Source organism: Mustela erminea, chromosome 4 (assembly GCF_009829155.1).
Source record: "Mustela erminea isolate mMusErm1 chromosome 4, mMusErm1.Pri, whole genome shotgun sequence".
NCBI lineage: Eukaryota > Metazoa > Chordata > Mammalia > Carnivora > Mustelidae > Mustela > Mustela erminea.
Window position 1 is genome coordinate 53221661 of NC_045617.1, and position 19901 is coordinate 53241561.

The 19901-nt window shown below is 35.5% G+C and overlaps 1 protein-coding gene across 1 annotated transcript in view; it reads left to right on the forward strand.

Annotated features, from left to right (window-relative positions):
• Positions 1 to 19691, forward strand: part of TMEM30A (transmembrane protein 30A) — a 36882-nt gene extending 17191 nt beyond the window's left edge. Inside the window, exons 2-7 of the mRNA XM_032339253.1 lie at positions 6184 to 6291; positions 8731 to 8838; positions 12184 to 12271; positions 13565 to 13708; positions 14361 to 14567; positions 17005 to 19691. Coding sequence (XP_032195144.1) covers positions 6184 to 6291; positions 8731 to 8838; positions 12184 to 12271; positions 13565 to 13708; positions 14361 to 14567; positions 17005 to 17198 — 849 coding nt within the window. The 3' untranslated portion in view covers positions 17199 to 19691. The remainder of the gene's footprint in view (positions 1 to 6183; positions 6292 to 8730; positions 8839 to 12183; positions 12272 to 13564; positions 13709 to 14360; positions 14568 to 17004) is intronic.
• The last annotated feature ends 210 nt before the right edge of the window (positions 19692 to 19901 follow it).

Consider the following 19901-nt stretch of genomic DNA (forward strand, 5'->3'; position numbering starts at 1 on the left):
TTTCACTTGTACACATCTTTCTTCTTTTTCCTTTTTTTTTTTTTTTTTTTCTTTAATGGCTCAGTTCAGAGCCTCCTCTTCTCAGTAAAAACTTATTGGTTCACCTTGTACTTACGGTTGGTCCTCTTTACCATTCAGTTTGGCATTTAGCAATTGTAGTCGTTTTCTTTGTATTCATGTGATACCTTTGATAAAGTAGTCTTCTACAGGGCAAAGGAGACTGATGATTCTTTGGAAAAAGCAGTTCAGTAGAAGAAACTTGGGTTTGGGGTTAGAAATCCTTGGTTTTAGCCTAGTGCAAGCTAATGCTATTTGTATGAGCTTGGGCAGGTTTCTGTGTACAGTGTGTACAGTGTAAATAACAATATAGGATTTTGGTGGGAACCAGATGAAATAAATACAGTATGTGTATAATAGAAAGGAATGTGTAAACAAGGTTGAAGTTTAGGTATGATTGCTTTTGTATCTTATTTTGGGCCATATGTTATGCCTTGAATGTAGTAAGCCTTAATATGTTCATGATAGGGACGCCTGGGTGGCTCAGTTGGTTAAGCAGCTGCCTTCGGCTCAGGTCATGATCCCAGCGTCCTGGGATCGAGTCCCACATCGGGCTCCTTGCTCAGCAGGGAGCCTGCTTCTCCCTCTGCCTCTGCCTGCCATTCTGTCTGCCTGTGCTCGCTCTCTCCCCCTCTCTCCCTCTGATAAATAAATAAAATCTTTAAAAAAAAAAAAAATATGTTCATGATAATGATTTTTTTAAAATTCCTTTCAGATTTTCCTGAAATCAAAAGACATACCAATATTTTGTACATTTTGAAAATTATATCAAAAGATTGTAATGAAAATGTTATAGCTATCTCCCCTTATTCTCGGTTCCAATAAAATGTTCAGTTTTAATATACTGTAGTATAATTTATTATATTTTACATTCCATCATATTAATTCATTATTTTTGTTCAAATAAATAATATATGTCCTTGCACAATTAATGATCTTTCTTTCCTACTTTGCCCTAGAAACTAATTTAAAAGAGAGTGATTTGAGAGGGGTTTGTTCAAAGGCATACAATAGGGTAATAGGCACAGCTGGCCACTTTTTTTTTTTTAATTCTTAAATTAGTCTTTTTTTAAAAATTTTATTTATTTATTTGATAGGCAGATCACAAGTAGGCAGAGAGGCAGGCAGAGAGAGAGGGGGAAGCAGGCTCCCTGCCGAGCAGAGAGCCTGATGCGGGACTCCATCCCAGGACCCTGAGATCATGACCTGAGCCGAAGGCAGAGGCTTAACCCACTGAGCCACCCAGGTACCCATAAATCCTTAAATTAGTCTTAAGAAAGACTCAAAAGAAAGAAGTGTGTGGAGATTTTTAAAAAATAAAAACTGAAAAAAATTACTATAGTTTAATTTTTTTCAGTTTTTATTTTTTAAAAATCTCCACACATTTCTTTCTTTTGAGTCTTTAGTTCTCCCTTCTAAGTGGTCTCCTCTTTCATCTCTTCAGAATCATAAAAGTTGGGTTTTAAGTGGGATATTATGTATGGATAGGCCCTGAGTGGAAAGTTGTGGCTCAACCGGTATAGTATAAATTACATATGCTTTGCCTCTCTTCATTTAGGGGACCTGTGTTTTTAGATTGTTTTAGTTATGTGCCTAACTTCTCCTAGATATTTGGGGTGAATAAAAATTTTCTGTAAACAAAGTTTTATTAATAAACAAATACGCTTTGGTGGAGAACATTTCATTATTGGAATTTGACAAAACCAGGATTTATTAAACAGTTTTGTAGTTTTTGAGAAGATGTTGGGGTGCCTTGGTAGCTCAGTGAGTTAAGTGTCAGACTCTTGAATTTGGCTCAGATCATGATCTCAGGGTCCTGTAATGAGCCGTGTGTCCAGCCTGTGCTCAGTGGGGCCTCTGCTTGTCTCCCTCTCCCTCTCTCCCTCCCCACACTTGCACATGCTCGTGCTCTCCTTCCTTCTGACTTAAATAAATCTTTTTTAAAAAGCAATCAGATGTTGCAGTTAGTTGCTGACTCTATTTTCTATAGACCGATTTTAACCTTTTTTTTCAATGTAAGAAAATACTGAGCATATATAAAGTTTAAAATGTTGTTTTAGAAATAAAAATTAAATGGCTAATCTTTGTACTTTATTAAAGTAAATAAAAGACTTTATCATAAAATTACTATTTATCGAAAGAGTGAGAAAACAAGCCACTGAGTAGGAAAAAACATTTTTTTAAAGGACTGTTAAAGGACTATTATCCAAAATATGCAAGGAACTATTAATACTCAGCAATAAGAAAATGAAAAACCCAGTTAAAAATTGGGCAAAAGACCTTAAGAGATATCTCACCCAAGAAAATATACAATATCTTAGTTTCGGCTCTTATAACAAAAGACCATAGACTAGGTGGCTTATAAACAACAGATAGTCATTTCTTACAGTCTTTAAAGCAAAGAAGTCCAAGATCAGGTGCTGGTAGATTGATTTCCTGTGAGAACCCTCATCTTAGCTTGCAGGAGGTCACCTTCTTGCTATGTCCTTACCATGGCAGAAAGAGAGCTCTGGTCTCTCTTCCTCTTTTTATTAAGGACACCAGTCCTGTCATAGGGACCCCACCGTTATGACCTCATCTAATCCTAATTACCTCCCAAAGGCCCACCTCCAAATGCTATCATATTGGGGGTTAGGGTTGCAACATACAAATTTGGGGAGGGCACATTTAGTCCATACATTCTACCCTTCTCCTCAAATTCATGTCCTTCTTGCATGCAGAATATACTTCAATTTCATCCCAGTATACCCCGAAGTCTCAACTCAATCCAGCACCAACTCTAAGGTCGCATCTAAATATCAGTTAAATCAGATATGGGTGGCACTTGAGGTATGTTCATCCTGAGACAAAATGTCTTTCCATCTGTGAACCTATTTAACCAGATAAGTTATGTGCTTCTAAAATACAGTGGGAGGAACTGACAGAGCATAGACATTCCCATTTGGAAGGGAAGAAAATTAGAGGAAAAAAGGGGTGACAGGTTCTAAGCAAGTCTTCAAAATATAGTGAGTAAATACTTTTAGATATTAAGGCTCAAATGTAATCGTCTTCGATCTGAAGCTCTTCTACCTTCAGGACCCACTGGGCCAGGCATTCTTGCCACAGGGCTCGCTCTTTGCTGCTGCTATTACCCTTACCCTTAATGTCTCTATTTTTAGCATCCATCTCCAGTCTCTTCCAGCCTCTACCACTTACATAGTTCCAAAGCCATTTCTGTCTTTGTAGGTATTTGTTACAGCAACACCCCACTTTTTAGTACTAAACTGTTTTATCTTGGGCTGCTACAAAACAAAATCCAAAACCAAAAACCGAAGGGAAAACACAGACTAGGTGACTTAAATAATAGACATTTATTTCTCATGGTTTTAGAGTCTCGGTAGTCTAAGATCAAGGTATTGGTAGGTTCAGTTCCTGGTGAGGACCCTCTTCCTCACTTGCAGATGCTGCCTTCTCAACTTTGTTCTCACGGGACAGGGAGAGAGAAAGAGAGCTCTGGTCTCTACTCTTAAGGACACTAATCGCATTATGGGGGCTCTACTTTCATGACCTCATCTAAACCTAATTACCTTCCAACAGCCCCACCTCCACATACATCACATGGACAATTAGTGCTGATTTGGGGAGGATACATTTGGTCCCTAATATATAGATGGCAAGTAGTACATGAAAGATGCCTAACATAGATCATTAGGGAATTGTAAATTAAAACAAGATACCACTGTACACCTATTAGAATGGTGAGAATCCAAAAATCTGACAGCAGCAGATGCTGGTGAGGATGTGGAGCAATAGGAACTCGTTCACAGCTGGTGGGAATGCAAAACAATACAGATAGTTTCGCAGCCTCTTAGGTAACTAAGCTTGCTCTTACCATACAATCCAGCATTCCTACTCCTTGTAATTTATTCAGATGGCTGAAAACTTAGGTTCACACAAAACCTGCAGGAGGATGTTTATAGTAGTTTTACTTGTAATTGCCCAAACTTGAAAGCAACCAAGATGTCCGTTAGTAGGTGAATGGATAAATTCAGAAAATGGAATAATGTGTGCAGTGCTAAAAAGAAGTGTGCTATCACGCCATGAAAAGGCATGGAGTAACCTTAAATGCATATTATTAAGTGAAAGAGGCCAATTTGAAAAGGCTATAGACTGTGTGATTCCAGCTGTACAACATTCTGGAAAAGGCAAAACTGTGGATATAGTAAAAAGATCAGAGGTTGCCAGTAGTTAGGGGAGGGAGGGATAAATAGGTAGAGTACAAAGGATTTTTAAGACCATAAAATATTGATACAATAATGGTATCTATTTAAAAAAAATTCTTATAAAGACTCATATTAGCCATCAGCCAGGTCATCTGATGCCAGCTGCAGTTCAATTCTGACACTAACCACCCTGAAATAGCATCAGACTGCACAGTTGTAAGGGCATGGTTCCCAACGAGAGACTACCACCACTTTGGACGCCAGCTGCAAATTAGGTCCCCAGGCTACTGACGTTTCTGGTCAACTAGCTGCAAATCCAGGGTCTTCCTAAGACCACCCCCACATACACAAGACTGTCCTTCAGATACCAGTTGCAAGTTTAGAGGTCTCCAGGCCATCTGTACTTATGACCAATTGGCTAGAAATCTGGGGTTCTTGTGATCCTTCTCAGTTTCAGTAATTTGCTAGAATGACTTAACTCAGGGAAGTGCTATACTTAGGATTACAATTTTATTGTAAACAACGTAAATTATGACTAGCTAAATGAAGACAACACATAAATTGAGGTCTGGTAGGGACCTGAATATAGAATTTTGTGCCCTTTCCCTATAGAATCAGGGCACATCACTCTTCTGGTATATCAGTGGGTTAACCAACCAGGAAGCACCCCTGTGCTTCTGTTTCCAGAGTCGTGTTTTTTTTTTGTTGTTGTTGTTTTTAATTTTTTTACATTTCATGACACAGGCATGATTGATTAAACATTGGCCTATGTAATTGGACTAAATTTCCAGGCTTTCCCCTCTCCCCAGAAATTGGGCTGAGCCAAAGTCCCTAATCATACATAGTCTTTCTGGTGACTAGCCCCCATCCTGGGCTGTCTCTAGCAGAAACTCTACTGTGTGAGTCATGGGGCTTATCAAAAACAAATACCCCTTGTCATTGGAGAAATCCAAGGGTTTTAGAAGCTCCTTTCTAGGAAACCAGGACAAAGACAAGACAAATTCTTTATTTTACACCATCAGGTTTTTAAGAAAATGGTAGCTCTTGAGATACCTATTAGTAGTTTTTTTTTTAAGATTTTATTTATTTATTTGACAGAGAGAGAGATCACAAGTAGGCAGAGAGGCAGGCAGAGAGAGAGAGGAGGAAGCAGGCTCCCTGGTGAGCAGAGAGCCCGATGCGGGACTCGATCCCAGGACCCTGAGATCATGACCTGAGCCGAAGGCAGCGGCTTAACCCACTGAGTCACCCAGGCGCCCCAGTAGGTTTTTTTTTTTTATTTGAAAATATACCATGGAAGCTGAGGTGACTGAAAAGTATTAAAGATTGGAAGACTTAAGAGCAATAACTGATTTACTGATCTCTGTATCAACTTGGTATTTCTTTAAATTTATGTTTATTCATTTATTTTTTAAAGAGTTTATTTATTTATTATTATTGACAGAACACAAGCAGGGGGAACAGAGGGAGAGGGAGAAGCAGGCTCTTTGGGAGCAGATAGCCCAGTGCAGGGCTCAATCCCAGGACCCCTGGATCATGAGCTGAGCCAAAGGCAGATGCCCAACTGACTTGAGCACCCCCCCTCACACCCCTCACTTGTTATTTTAATTATTTAGGCTTTATATAGCTGTTTAAATCTTTACATATCATGCAGTTAGAATTTTTTATCTGACTTTTTATGCATAAATATATTTCTCCTGGTAAAAAGGAGAGAGGAAATTACTTGGAAAGATGAGCTAGTAGAATAATGTAGGACCCTTTTCAGTTTTTATTATCTTTGATTGTCAAAATAGATAACCGTAAAAACTTTTTTTTCTGGACTATACATTGCTTCATTTGACTCATTTTTTTCTTCTAATAGCAAGTTATTTCACAGTGTATCCACTTTCTCCAAGGAAGTGCTTACTTTGTGTTTCTCTTACAGATTGATTATACCGGAACAGACCCTTCTAGTCCCTGCAATAAATGTTTGTCTCCGAATGCGACACCTTGTTACTGTACCATTAACTTCACACTGGAACAGTCATTTGAGGTCTGTATTCCCAATGTATTAGAAAAACCCTGCTTTTAAAAATATTGATGTTTTATTAAAATTTTTTTACTAATTTCATTTTTGTAGCAAAGTCCATATCCTTTTGAGGAACATTGTTTTGTTTGACTCTTGCATTATGCTGTCTGGTAATTAAATATCATGTATTTATTTAAACAGTTTAGTACTTTATAAACTAAATTTAAAGCATTTTATCTTTTCATTGGAAAATTTTATTTTACAAATCAATGTATCATTTATATGAAATAATTTTGCCCACTTTTAATACTAAAGCAAGTTTACTTCGGAAATTTACTAAGTCATTCATTATTCAGTCGTCTTGTTTTTCTATTAGATATGAATTGCCATAAATGCAAACACGTAGTGAAACCTTATTGAGCTTTTATGTCTTGACAGCAACTAGAACACTACTGTGTCTGTGTGTGTGTGTGTGTGTGTGTGTGTGTAGTTATGTATCTTTTGCATTCATACCTGTTACTGGAAATTGAGCTGATGCTAAAGGACATAAGGATTCAGAATAGACATGACAAAACCAGTTTGTGCTTTCCTTTACCTGAAAATTCAGCATAAAAAATTGTTTTATTCTTCAGGAAGCAAAATTAGTTTAATACTTGTCAACTTTTTAGATTTTCTACAATTAAAATTTTCTTAAAAGGCCTGTTTGACTTTTGTGGTCCCCAGCAGGTGGTTGCCATCTAGTGGTTGTAGATGTTTGTGCACCGAAATAAAGGACTAAAACTATCTTTACAAACATGCAAATAAATTTGGGAGCAGACAGGAATTTGTTTTACTTTGTTTCAGCAGAAATCACATATAAATTTTAAACCTCAAAAATTCAGATTTTTTTCACCGAGATGAAAAAAACTGTAAAGAAGTTCTGCTTTTGTCTGAACAGACAGAATTGAGATGAAACAGACTTGAAAGCTTCAGTTGTTTCTTTCCCCATCCAAAAACACCGATTTTAGAACTTTTTCTGAAAAGCCCATTCTTTTGTGGACCCTGGGTTCCTTCACGAGACCAAACTTTGCATTGGACTGAAAGACTTTTCAGTTATTTTGTCTCAGTATTCACTGAAAGGATTTCTTTTTCAGTTTATAAGTTGAATTTACTGTACTGCTTCTTAATTGAGATTATCTATTTTTAAGCATATTCTTTGTGTCTGTGGTATTTTTGATAACCAAAAATAGTTCTTATGTGAACATTTTCTTTCTATCAAAGGGGAAAGTTTTGAATAATTTGACATTTGAAAATAAAATTTTAAATAAGTAATTGTGTATGTGAAAATAGCAAATCAAATAAAGCCTACTTAAAATGTTATTTTTAAAATTTATTTATTTATTTATTTATTTATTAAGATTTTATTTATTTATTTGACAGAGAGAGAGAGAGAGAGAGAGGGAGAGAAAGATCACAAGTAGGCAGAGAGGCAGGCAGAGAGAGGGGGGAAGCAGGCTCCCTGCCGAGCAGAAAGTCCACGTGGGGCTCAATCCCAGGACCCTGAGATCATGACCTGAGCCGAAGGCAGAGGCTTAACCCAGTGAGCCACCCAGGTGCCCCTATTATTTATTTTTTAAAAATACTTTTATTTATTTATTTGACAGAAAGCACATGCAGGGGAAGCAGCAGGCAGAGAGAGAGGGAGAAGCAGGCGAGCCGGATGTGGGGCTTGATCCCAGGACCCTGGGATCATGACCTGAGCTGAAGGCAGATGCTTAACAACTGAGCTACCCAAGGGGCTCCTATTGAGTTATTTTTGATTATAGACTATAGAAGTAGCAACCAGAAAGGAGAAAAGAGCTTAATGTTTTTGCTACCTCTTAAAACCTTAAGTCATTCAAGATGGTTTTGCGGTACCTTCTAAAGAATTATAGTGTATATCGGTCACCCTTCTTTCCCAAGTTATTCTAAAGTGGCTCTACCAACTATATTAAAGTATTTTTCTTGATTGTTATATATTAACTCATTAACTTAGATACTTTACTAATAGTATGTTGTTACGAAATTTTTTATGTCTCAGTTCAAGTTCAGAATTAACTTGGACAATAAATGAAAGTTTGATTATTCCTTTGAAAAGTTGACTCTCAGTGGAGACCAGTCTGAATGGGAGAAATTTGAAGTTGAAAGTAGAATAGGCTAATAGGCATCTTGAGGGCTTTTTTTTCATGCAAATATTACTTCTTTGAAGTCTTTAAGGATATTTCAAAGTTTATTCTTGAATTTTTTAACATACCTTCTTTAACCTTACTTACAGTTTGTAGTATTTTAGATTGTTAAGGATTGGTAGGATTCACTCCAGTACTTGTTTCAAGTTATCACAAATTCTAAACTCGTAAAGTTCAAATGACTAGCTTTTATATATGCATGAAACAAGTTTATACCCAACAGTTTCGTATGAAAATTGTTTCTGTTCTTTTTCTCTAGGGCAATGTGTTTATGTATTATGGACTGTCTAATTTCTATCAAAACCATCGTCGTTACGTGAAATCTCGAGATGATAGTCAACTAAATGGAGATTCTAGTGCTTTACTTGTAAGTAAAATGATGGGAATGTGAAAATGTAAATATAAATAAGAATATGTGGTAATAGCTTAGTTAGAAATGTTAAATTTAATAATTTAGGATGAAATTAAAGTGTTAACTTTTTACTTGTAGTTTGTTTAGTGAGGGTTTTTGCTTTTTTATTTTATTACTATTTTTTGAAGATTTTATTTATTTATTTGACAGAGCAAGAGCACAAGCAGGGGGAGAGTGAGAAGCAGGCTCCCTATTTTTTTTTCCCCCAAGATTTTGTTTATTTATTTGAGGGAGCGAGCTCAGGAGATTGAGCAGGAGAGCAGGAGCAGGGGGAGCTGCAGAGAGAGAGAGAGAGGGAGAAGCAGGCTCCCCGCTGAGCAGAGAGCCCAATGTGGGGCTTGATCTCAGGGCCGCGGATCATGACCTGAGTCGAAGGCAGATGCTAAACTGACTGAGCCACTCAGGTTCCCCCAATAAAGCCCCCATTCTTATGCCCAGCCTGGACTGGGCTAGAGGATCTTAATTTCCTGACTGTTGTTCAACTTTTCATAGTAGTGGTTGGTCCCCAAGTATATTATGTTAGTGTTGCCAAAGTAGCAAACCTTCAGAGTTCCAGAGCTATTTTGGGTTTCTTAGATATAATGAATCTCTTAGAATGCAGTTTAGGACTATATTGTGACCAGAATGCTCCTGGTAAGCATATACTGCTCTAGGTTATCTACTGGTTTTATTGATCATTCCTAATGTTTGGGATCTCAAGAAATAACATGTCTTTTGAAAGATTCTCGTTAGGTCTGCAATATTTTGCAGTACCATGTGGGGTTTTAGGACTCAAATCCAGAGAAGATGATATTCTGTGAGACACACCAAGTTCTTAGATCTTTCTGAATTTTTTGATTGGGATTACAGATTGGGTGTGTTGAGAGACCTGGAAAACGTTGGTTGTTTTATAATTCCTTTATTCAGATACACCCTCTTTGCTAAAAGCATAAGAAACAGAGATCAATTCTTTTCTTACAGGCTGCAAGCAAAAAGCTTTTAGCCTAGACTAGGAATTGATGAATTTGTTTCTGTAAAGCCCAGAGAGTAAAGGCCTTTGGTTTTGCAGGTCATATGGTCTCTGACACAGCAACTCCCCTCTGCCACGGTAGAATGATAGTAACCCATAGACAAAACTCATGAATGGGTGTACTATAACTGTGTTCCAATAAAATTTTATTTATAAAAACAGGTATAGTTTGTTATTTATTGATGTCTGAGCTAAACCAAATACATGATTTTAAAGACCAGGTGGCTTTCAAAGATTTTAAAGACAGATTAAAGTCTTTGTTACTTAAAACATTGTGTGTAAGGTCCTTCACAATCTCTGTCAACCTACCACTCCACTCTACTTCCTTATTTCCAACTCATACCTTTAATGGCCTGGCTGCCTTGGGTGATGTATGCTCCTTCCTAACCATTCCTGAGACCAAGTAATCTGCCCTTCGGCATTTACATTTTATTTGCCTAGAATACTGGTTTAAGTCTTGCCCTGGAAGTCCTCTCTGGTGGAGGCCTGCTCTTAATATAGTGCCCTTGGATACAAAATAACTTCTTTACATATTTAGTTCATTCATACCCTATGCCAAGTCACTTCTCACCTTGCTTAACAAACTTTCCCCACATCTGCATTCCCAACTCTCTCCATATCATCTGTTCTGGCCCTATTGTCAGGCCATTTTCTACCTAGTCGCTGTAGTGATCTTTTTAAAAATGTAGATAACCACTTAAATGATCTTTTAGTGGTCTACTGGCATTTGGAGTAAAATCTCAGGATGATCTGAACTATGCATAATTCTCCAGTGTCATCATACGTTATTCTCCTTGTTCCCATACTCTAACTACATTCTCCTTCTATCTTCTCAGAAATAACAGGTTCTTTCTCAGTGGCCTGTATTATTCTCTCTGCTTAAAACCCTCTTCTGCCTGCTCACAACATGCTTGCCTTCTCTTCTTTTTTAGGTCTGAACTTATATCATCTCCAGAACAAACTTTTCTTTATCGTAGGTTCTAAAGTAATTTATTTTGCCTTCCCCTATTAATTACTTGGCATACCACTTTCATAAAACTTACTGCAATTTGTAATTATATATTTACTTATTTGTCTTCTATTTTCCCAACTATACTATAAGCTCATGAGGGCAAGGATCATTTTAACCACCATATACCAAGCACCTTGCCAGTGCTTAACACATGGAAGACTTTTAATAAATACATGTTGAATGACTATAAACTCCTTCATCATGGCTCTTATTTCAGATAATAATTGGTTGTATATGGATGTGTTTCCTCTGTCATATTGTGAGCTACTTAAAAGCAGGGACTTTATTTATTTGTTTGTTTTTTTCTGTGTCTAATACCTTGCAGGGTACATGGTGTATTAGGTAATAAATGGCTTTCCTAAACCAGTTACTGGAAAGTATCTAGCATTGCTTAGTTCAGGATCTCTGATGCCTAGGTAGTAAAAAAGTATTTTCCTTTCTATTAAAACTTCCTGAAGAATTCAGTGGCTAGAATATATATCCCCTACTGAAGAGTTTATTTGTATTTAAAATCTCACCCTCCCTCCTTCCTTCCTTTGATGTAGAACCACAGGATTAACCCAGAATCACAAAATTTGAGATTATCTAGTTGAATGTGTTCATTTTCTAAGTGAAGCCAGGTAAATCAAGGGACTTACCCAAAGTTACATAGTACATAGGTGGAATAGAGCATCTGAATAGAGCATCCAGTCTACTTTTTATTTTTTTTAAGATTTTATTTATTTATTTGACAGACAGAGATCACAAGTAGGCAGGGAGGCAGACAGAGATGGAGGGGGAAGTAGGCTCCCTGCTGAGCAGAGAGTCGGATCCAGGGCTCCATCCCAGGACCCTGGGATCATGACCTGAACGAAAGGCAGTAGCTTTAACCCACTGAGCCACCCAGGTGCCCCTCCAGTCTACTTTCAATTGAAGATTCCTTTTATCATGTCACAACTGGATTGAGAATAGACTGCTTCTTAATTTTTCTTGAGCAGAAAACTCTTTGTGATAGGATTTTTGTGTTGATAACGAAAATTTTTAAAAAGTCAATTTGATATATGCATATATAACAAAGTATTTGCAAGGAAGGGTTACATAAAAAGGTAGTACAGTAACATTAAGAAAAAATTTGAGTATTTAAATGTGGTGTTACAGTCTTTACAGTACAGAATTATTCTGTATGCATTACAAGTGAGACACATGTAGGGACTGAATTTATAATCAGTTATTAGATTAGCTCTTAGTTCTCCCAGAGGCCCATGTGATAATTCTTTCTTCTTTTCCTTCTGAACATCAGAATCCCAGTAAGGAATGTGAGCCTTATCGAAGAAATGAAGACAAACCGATTGCTCCTTGTGGAGCTATTGCCAACAGCATGTTTAATGGTATGATACAGATAAAAAGAAATACAAATTATGAACATATATAAATAGGAAAATGTGTATAATTTATTGATACTGATTTGATAGTCTAGTAAACATGAATGAAGTTGAGAAATTGAGCAACTTTTTTTTTTTTTAAACGTATTCATTTGAGAGAGAGAGAGCACTTGCACATGTGCAGGAGCTCTATGCACGTATGCAAGTGGGGGTAGGGGTAGAGGGAGAGAATCTTCAAGCAGACTCCCTGCTGGTGCAGAGCCCGAGAACTCTACTCCACTCAGGGCTCCATCTTACGACCCACGAGATCATGACCTCAACCAAAACCAGGAGTCAGACGCTTAACTGACTGAGTCACCCAGGTGCCCCGAGCAACTTTAAAATAAATATATCAATTAGTTATTTAATGGGGTATTAGAACATTTTGTGACTTTTTTTTTTTTTTTTTTTTTGAGAATTCTCATATTTTAAGAATGAATCTCGCTCTGGGAAGAAGAAGCAGAGACATTCTGCTAATCTTCGTATTTCATATATGACAAAATAAAAGGCAGGTTGCCTTTTCCGCCAACTCAATATTTATACCAGTACAAAGAAGCTACAGTTGATCATTTAAAGCAGCACTGTCTGATACTAATATAATCTAAACCATCAATGTGAGACATGTATGTGTTAAAATTTTCTAATAGTCACATTAAAAACAAAAACGAGTAAAATTAATTTTAATAATATATTTTATTGAACCCCAAATACCACCTTTTTACCTATAAATGATACTCAGTATATAAAATGGATGAATGAGATATTTTGTTTCCTTTTTTTTTGTATTGAGATTTTTTATTTCTGAGATACATACTTACAAAACATATTCACTTGGACCAGCCTTAGTTTCAGTGGCTCTGTAGCCATGTAGCTGGAGGCTACCATATCAGATAGTATGGATAGAGAAATGGATACGCCAGAAACTAGGTAAGAATGTGTTTTTTAAAGGAAAGGAGGAGAAGCAGATTTACCCTGCAACTTATTTTACTTGGGTTAATATTAAAACATTTACCTTACTACATCTCAGTTACCCAGGTAGGAGAAGCGACCTCTAACTGTATTGAAGAAAGAGAAGTCCATCTAGGATTATAAAATTACCATAGATAGTTCATGTATAAGTAGTCAGGAGCAAATGTACATTGTATACCTACCTCCTGTTCAGCCACTTTGGGGAGCAGATATCAGATCCTCATTTCTCATAGAGTATAGTAGGTGCTATGGATTTTCAGTATTTAACAATATCTTCTTTTTTATGTTTAGATACATTAGAATTATTTCTTATTGGCAATGAATCTTACCCTACACCTATTCCTTTGAAAAAGAAAGGTATTGCTTGGTGGACAGATAAAAATGTGAAATTCAGAAATCCCTCTGGAGGAGAAAGTCTAAAAGAACGATTCAAAGGTAAATTTACTAATTTTCTTTAAAATGTGATATAAGTTAGGAGTTTTAATAAAGTACCTAAAATTTTCTATCTTTAGAATCTTAAAAATGTTTATACTTTTTAAAAAAACGTTTCTTAACTTCACACCAAGTTAGGTAAGATACATTGAATGTTCCTATGTACTGAAATTCTAAAGGAAATGTATATTTCTAATCTTGAATTTTTCTAGTATTTTGTTAAAAGCATTTCAGCCATTGTGTTAAAACTACAGGTGAGTTTCTTTTAAACAGATCCAGTTTTTTATTATAGTTATAAATTAAAATTTATTTTTGATACTATGCCTCAGTTTCACAATGTAATTTTTTTTTATCATTATATCTTTGCATTAAATCATCTGCTTTTTGGTATATACTCAGTGGCATAATTTTTAGTATTTTCCTAATGGAGATAGTCATCAAATCTTTGTAGTTATTTGTTGTTACATGAGAAATTGGTTTGTCTCCAAATTTTAAGGCTTTCTTAGAATATATTTATACCTTCGAAATACGAAAAACACTTAGATTGTGTATTGTATGTCTTTGTTTTATTTGAGTGACTTTTCAGTCAAAGTGAAACTCTTAATAGAATTGAATATTTTGTCCCCTCCTCTCACCCCTCCCCTTTGTTTTTAAGGTACAACAAAGCCAGTAAACTGGGTTAAACCAGTGTATATGCTGGATTCTGAACCAGATAACAATGGGTTCATAAATGAGGATTTTATTGTTTGGATGCGTACTGCAGCATTACCTACTTTTCGTAAGTTATATCGTCTTATAGAGCGGAAAAGTGATTTACATCCAACGTTACCAGCTGGACGATACTATTTGAATATCACGTACAGTATCCTTTTTTGGCCATGTGCACAGATTGATAGAATTTGAAAGGAATGTTGTTCAGCCTTATCTCAGTTAAATGAGATGATACTCTGTTTTAGTTTTGATTTTTACAGGAGTATGTGAGGATATATGAGAGTATCTTTTTTTATCTTCCAGAAGTTTTAAATTTTGATGTACTTTGTACTAGGATTCAAACATATTATTTGGTAAAATTATTTAAGATGCTGGTGTTTCATTTATTAATAAGCTAAATATTTCTACAGTGGAGATTGTAATTGAGCTTAATTCAAAAGTCAGTGAGCATAACTGATGCTAAATAAGCATTGATGGTAGTGGGCTGTTTTGATGTATATTTTTAGATATTAAGTATCAGTGGATGCTAGTTTGCATCCACATAATTGTTTATAACTATTATTCCATTCATAGTTCCAAAACATTTTTATCCTTAGCTGTATAATTCGGGTGTACCTTTCAGTGCTTATATATATCATTTATTTCATTCTAATTATATGTCAACATTTTACTAAGTACTGTCCATGCATTGTTACATTTAATTGAAGCATTATGAGATGGTTATCATCTCCATTCATACACAAGAATACAGGAACATAGAGCATTTAAGTAACTTATCCCAGGTTGTACAGGTAATAAGTAGAAGAGTTGGGGTTCATAAACAAGTTATTGACTCCAGTGGCCATGACTTTACCATCAGCTACAAAACTACCACAGGCTGTATCCCTAGCTATTTTACTCAAGTAGTCAGACCAAGCCACATTGGCCTGGATACAAAGTCTTTCTTAGCTGAAAATATTGGACACTGCATTTTATTCTAAACAAAAGTCCTTATGTTTTTTAATCTATAGCCCAGTGCTTACATATATCATGAATGAAAAGTTTCTCAAATATTTGCATTTGAATGTTTGTAAATGATCTTTATATTTTTGAGTTTTCATAATCCAGGTTAGCCATGAGTGTATAGTTTCAGTTTTATAATGCATTAACGAATGGTTAAATTAATAGAACTAATTTCGAAAGAAAAGTCTTTTTGGATCCTTAGTCTCTTGATTTTGCACCCAAGTATGCAACTGAATATGACTTGATAGTGACAGGCTAAAAGTAGCCCAGTTTTGTAACCTAGGCCCCCGGATGGGAGCAATTTTGCACAGACAGACCTAGTTAAGGTGCTGTTAGAACATTATCCTGAGGCTACTACCAAATTTAGGAGGCAGCTCTGTCACAGTTAGAATCCAGAAGATCTAGTAAGGTATAAGGGCATATACAAGCCTGTAGCCTAGAGCAAAATAAAGAGACATCTTTGGAGTACTCAGTACTTTGTCTTAGTTAACAGACTATTTGCATCCCAGGCATTGAAAAGAGAGCTGTCAGGAAGAATATAGGCTCTCAGAAATTGATGAGGCAGGAATTTGGGTCTGCAAAGCATCATGGGTAATTACAAAAATTACTTACAAGGTGGGAACTTAGATACTAGAATTAAGACAGAAGCCCATTTTGGGGTCTTGGGATACAGAGAGAGGCTAGATGGGTGATTTGATACTTTGTCCCTCAAGTGTTTTATTCGTTGAAACTCTTACTTTAGTCATTGATTGATTTGATAAGGATAGATATAAGAAACTAGCAGAGCCTGCTATTTGAAGTAATAGGGTCTATCTGTGGGGGTGGAAAATTGCATAAGCTAGAGAAATCAGATGGGGCCTAAACTTGATTCAAAAGATGCTTTTGAAAAGGTTGTAAACCTTTCACATAGGGATTTAGTTCTGTCTTCTCTGCCCTAATTCTCCCCAAAATCTTAGAATTGGTCCATGTAGATAGTTTATCCAATATACTGGTGTCCCATTTTTTAAAATCTCTTTAACAGTCCACCTTTCACTTCTGCTGTTTTCAGCCATCAGATCTGTGTCACACCGTGAGTTTTGTCATTGCTCCAAATAAACAAGTTAAAACTTCAGTATCATACTCTTTGACCTTGTGCTCATAATCACTCTCTTATTCATGCTCTTTTAGCTCAAGAGACCTTCAGTCTCTTTATTCTTCCTTTTTCTTCTGGTCTGTCAATCTTCTCTTCCTCGATGGGTTTTATTGTTGTTCAATTGAAATACTTGTTTCACATCACATTTCTTTGTGGCCTTTTGTCCCTTCTGTGTAATGAGAGTAAAAGTACCTGAGAAACCATATAACCCTTAATTTGAATTTGGTTGTTTTTACTTATAAACTATATGGTTTTTACTACTAATGTTTAACTTGCTAACTCAGTGCTTCAAGGTAGTAACTATAAAATTGTTTTGTGATTCAGAAAACGTGAGTAAGGTGCAGCCGTGTATCATGGAACTATACCAATGAATTATAAGCAATTAAATGCCAGATTTTAAGTTGTATTTTAAAAATCGACTAGACATGGAAAAGTCTTCCTATACACTCTTCAGATTACCCTGTACATTCTTTTGATGGACGAAAGCGGATGATCTTGAGCACTATTTCATGGATGGGAGGAAAAAATCCATTTTTGGGGATTGCTTACATCGCTATTGGATCCATCTCCTTTCTTCTGGGAGTTGTACTGCTAGTAATTAATCATAAATATAGAAACAGTAGTAATACTGCTGACATTACCATTTAATTTTATATTCTGAAAACAAATTTACTGCATGTGCATCAAGGCCAGTCCTGTTCAACCTAGCTTTCGAATGCCGATGTCTGGTTAGTATGTCATTTTTGAAGTTGGCACATAACTTTTTTTTTAAAAAGCAGTTTTTGTCCTTTGCTCCTTCTTTATGGATGTCTTATGGAAATATATGACGGGTATGAAACAAATTAACTATATTGATCATATCAACACTGTAACTGCTGAAATGGCATTCTAATGTTTGCTTTGTGTTGGATCAGGCCATATGATGCATAGAGCCTCTTTCCTGTGAAATGCATCTACTGCTTAAATGTTTATGCTGTGTTGATAATATTATATTGACATGATGCTGTATATGTGTGCCTGTTGTGTGAAGAAAGGGATTACAAGATGTATGAATATAATGACTTGCTAACCTTGCAGGATTCGGAGTTACAAAACGATGAAGAAAGACCAAATTAAATAAAACACTTCATCATTTTCATGTGTCGTGTGTAAAGGCTTAAAGTACCATCTTTGTTGAGGTGGTTCCTGTATTCAGTTTATCCAGTACAGTTCTTTTTCAAGTTTAGCTTTGATTTCAAAGGACAAGGACATGCTTACCTTGTCTAGCATAGGAATTAATAGTCATGTCTAGAGGTCAGGTGGGTCTCGGGTGGGAGAATTTAAAATTCCTTTTTCGATTTGGTGAAGATGTTGCAGTCAGGAACCCCAACTCACTTGATACGTTTTTACATGTGCTCATTTCCCTTGAAGCTTATACTTCATAAGGGATACATAGGTGAGATGGGGAAACTTCTTGGCAGACCTTCATCTTCTGCCTCAACTATAAACCAATTGTAAATGTTCAAAGGAGACTTTTCATTCTTGTGGTATTTAGCATTCAGAAATTTGCTTCAGCATTGGAAATACCTCAAGCTGTTTTTATTTTGCAGGTAAGTTTTTATTTAAGTACTAATGTTATATTGTAGAAATTTTAGAAAACAGTAACCTTCATTTCTTTTATATTTCATTCAATTTTTGTATATAGGTCAAATGTGGATGTGTATGCACATTCTTTTTAGTTAAGGTACCGTTATTCTGGTTGGTTTTTCCTAAAACATACTTTAAAAATAAATTCTTAAATTTCCTAAATTCTGGAGATTTTACAGTATGTACATGGTAAATTATAATATATATATGGTTGAAGTTATTTTATTTTCTATTAACTGGAATTATTTTAATATTCCTTATTGAATAAATGCTATAATTTGTTTGCTATGGAACTTATTCTTGAATGTAAACTTACTTTTTCACATGCATGAAAACATATGTTTTAATCAGAGATGGCTTAATTGCTTTGAAATAGCTTTTTTTTTTTAATTTTAAACTCATATGTTTGTATAGAAGGTAGCTGTTTATTCAGAGTTTGTAATGATTCCCTTCAGTTATATTTTAAATCAAAAGGTCTTGGTAATGTATCAATTTTGATTAATATATGTTTTTTAAAAAAAAACAAACAAATAATGTAATGGTAATAGAAATGTGCCACACTTCATAGGTTTTGTATAACATGAAATTCAGTTAAAAGAACTTGTAGTTCATAATGACTTTTAACTGGTAGAATATTACTTGCATGAGGTACTTACTTTATGATTATCCTGAAATTTCTGAGTGCATAGGGTATTCTTTGTCTAAAAATAGCCTTTGTTTTGTCAGTCCTTCAGAATATTGTTATTTATTCTGATAAATTGACCCTCTTGCACATGGCAGTTTATTTTCTGGGATACATCACTGGGGGAAAAGGTTTTTGCCAGTCTATCCAGATTGAGTTTATGTTGTTTAAGGAGGACTGCCATCCTGCATCTCTTTTTCTGATTAGGGGACCAAAGGTGCCACTAAAGAAAAATTGAAGACCTTCCCAACACTTTCTCATCTGTGGTGAAGACAGAATCTTAAAATACATTTGGAGTTTTATCTCTTCTACAAGTTCATTGATGGCCCAGTTCCCTTCCAGTCTCCTGTCATTTGAGCTTTAAGGGATTACTGTTACTAATTATGAAGAATGTGGAACATTCACATGGCTTGTGTGAAGCATGGTGGGGGAGGAAAAACATTTTTTTCTTATGGGTTTTATGCTCATCTTTTGGAAATACTGATGTCATATTCAACTTTCAGAGAATCTTAATGCATTTTATTGCATTTAGGTTAAGTAGAAGGCATTGAAGAATGCACTGACTTACAGGAAGTATTTTGATATATGAAGTTTCCCAATTGAAGGAATTATTTAATAAGTAAAAGCTAAGAAATTTCATTGAAATCATAAGACAGTTAAAAATAAGATGAGAAAAATAACTGTACTACCTAATAGAGAATTTTGATTCAAGAGGAGAGTCAAGTGAATATTTTTTGTTTATTGGTTAGTAACAGTTTATTTGTAACCTTGATTATATTTAAAGATAATGTTCTGTTAGTATGTTCTGTATTAATAAAAATGAATAAAATTAATTTTGCTATGTTTAAGTGTCTTGCTAAAATAATAATGCCCCAGTGTTTTTGCTAATGTTGAACACTAAACTTTAGCTCAAAGTCAAGTTTAACTTTTGCTTTGAAATAGCTTTTTTTAACATTTCCATGTCTAGATTTGATTGCCAGTATGTGTATATATTAATCACTTTGACAGCATTAACTGCAAGATTTGTCTGTATTACTGGGAAA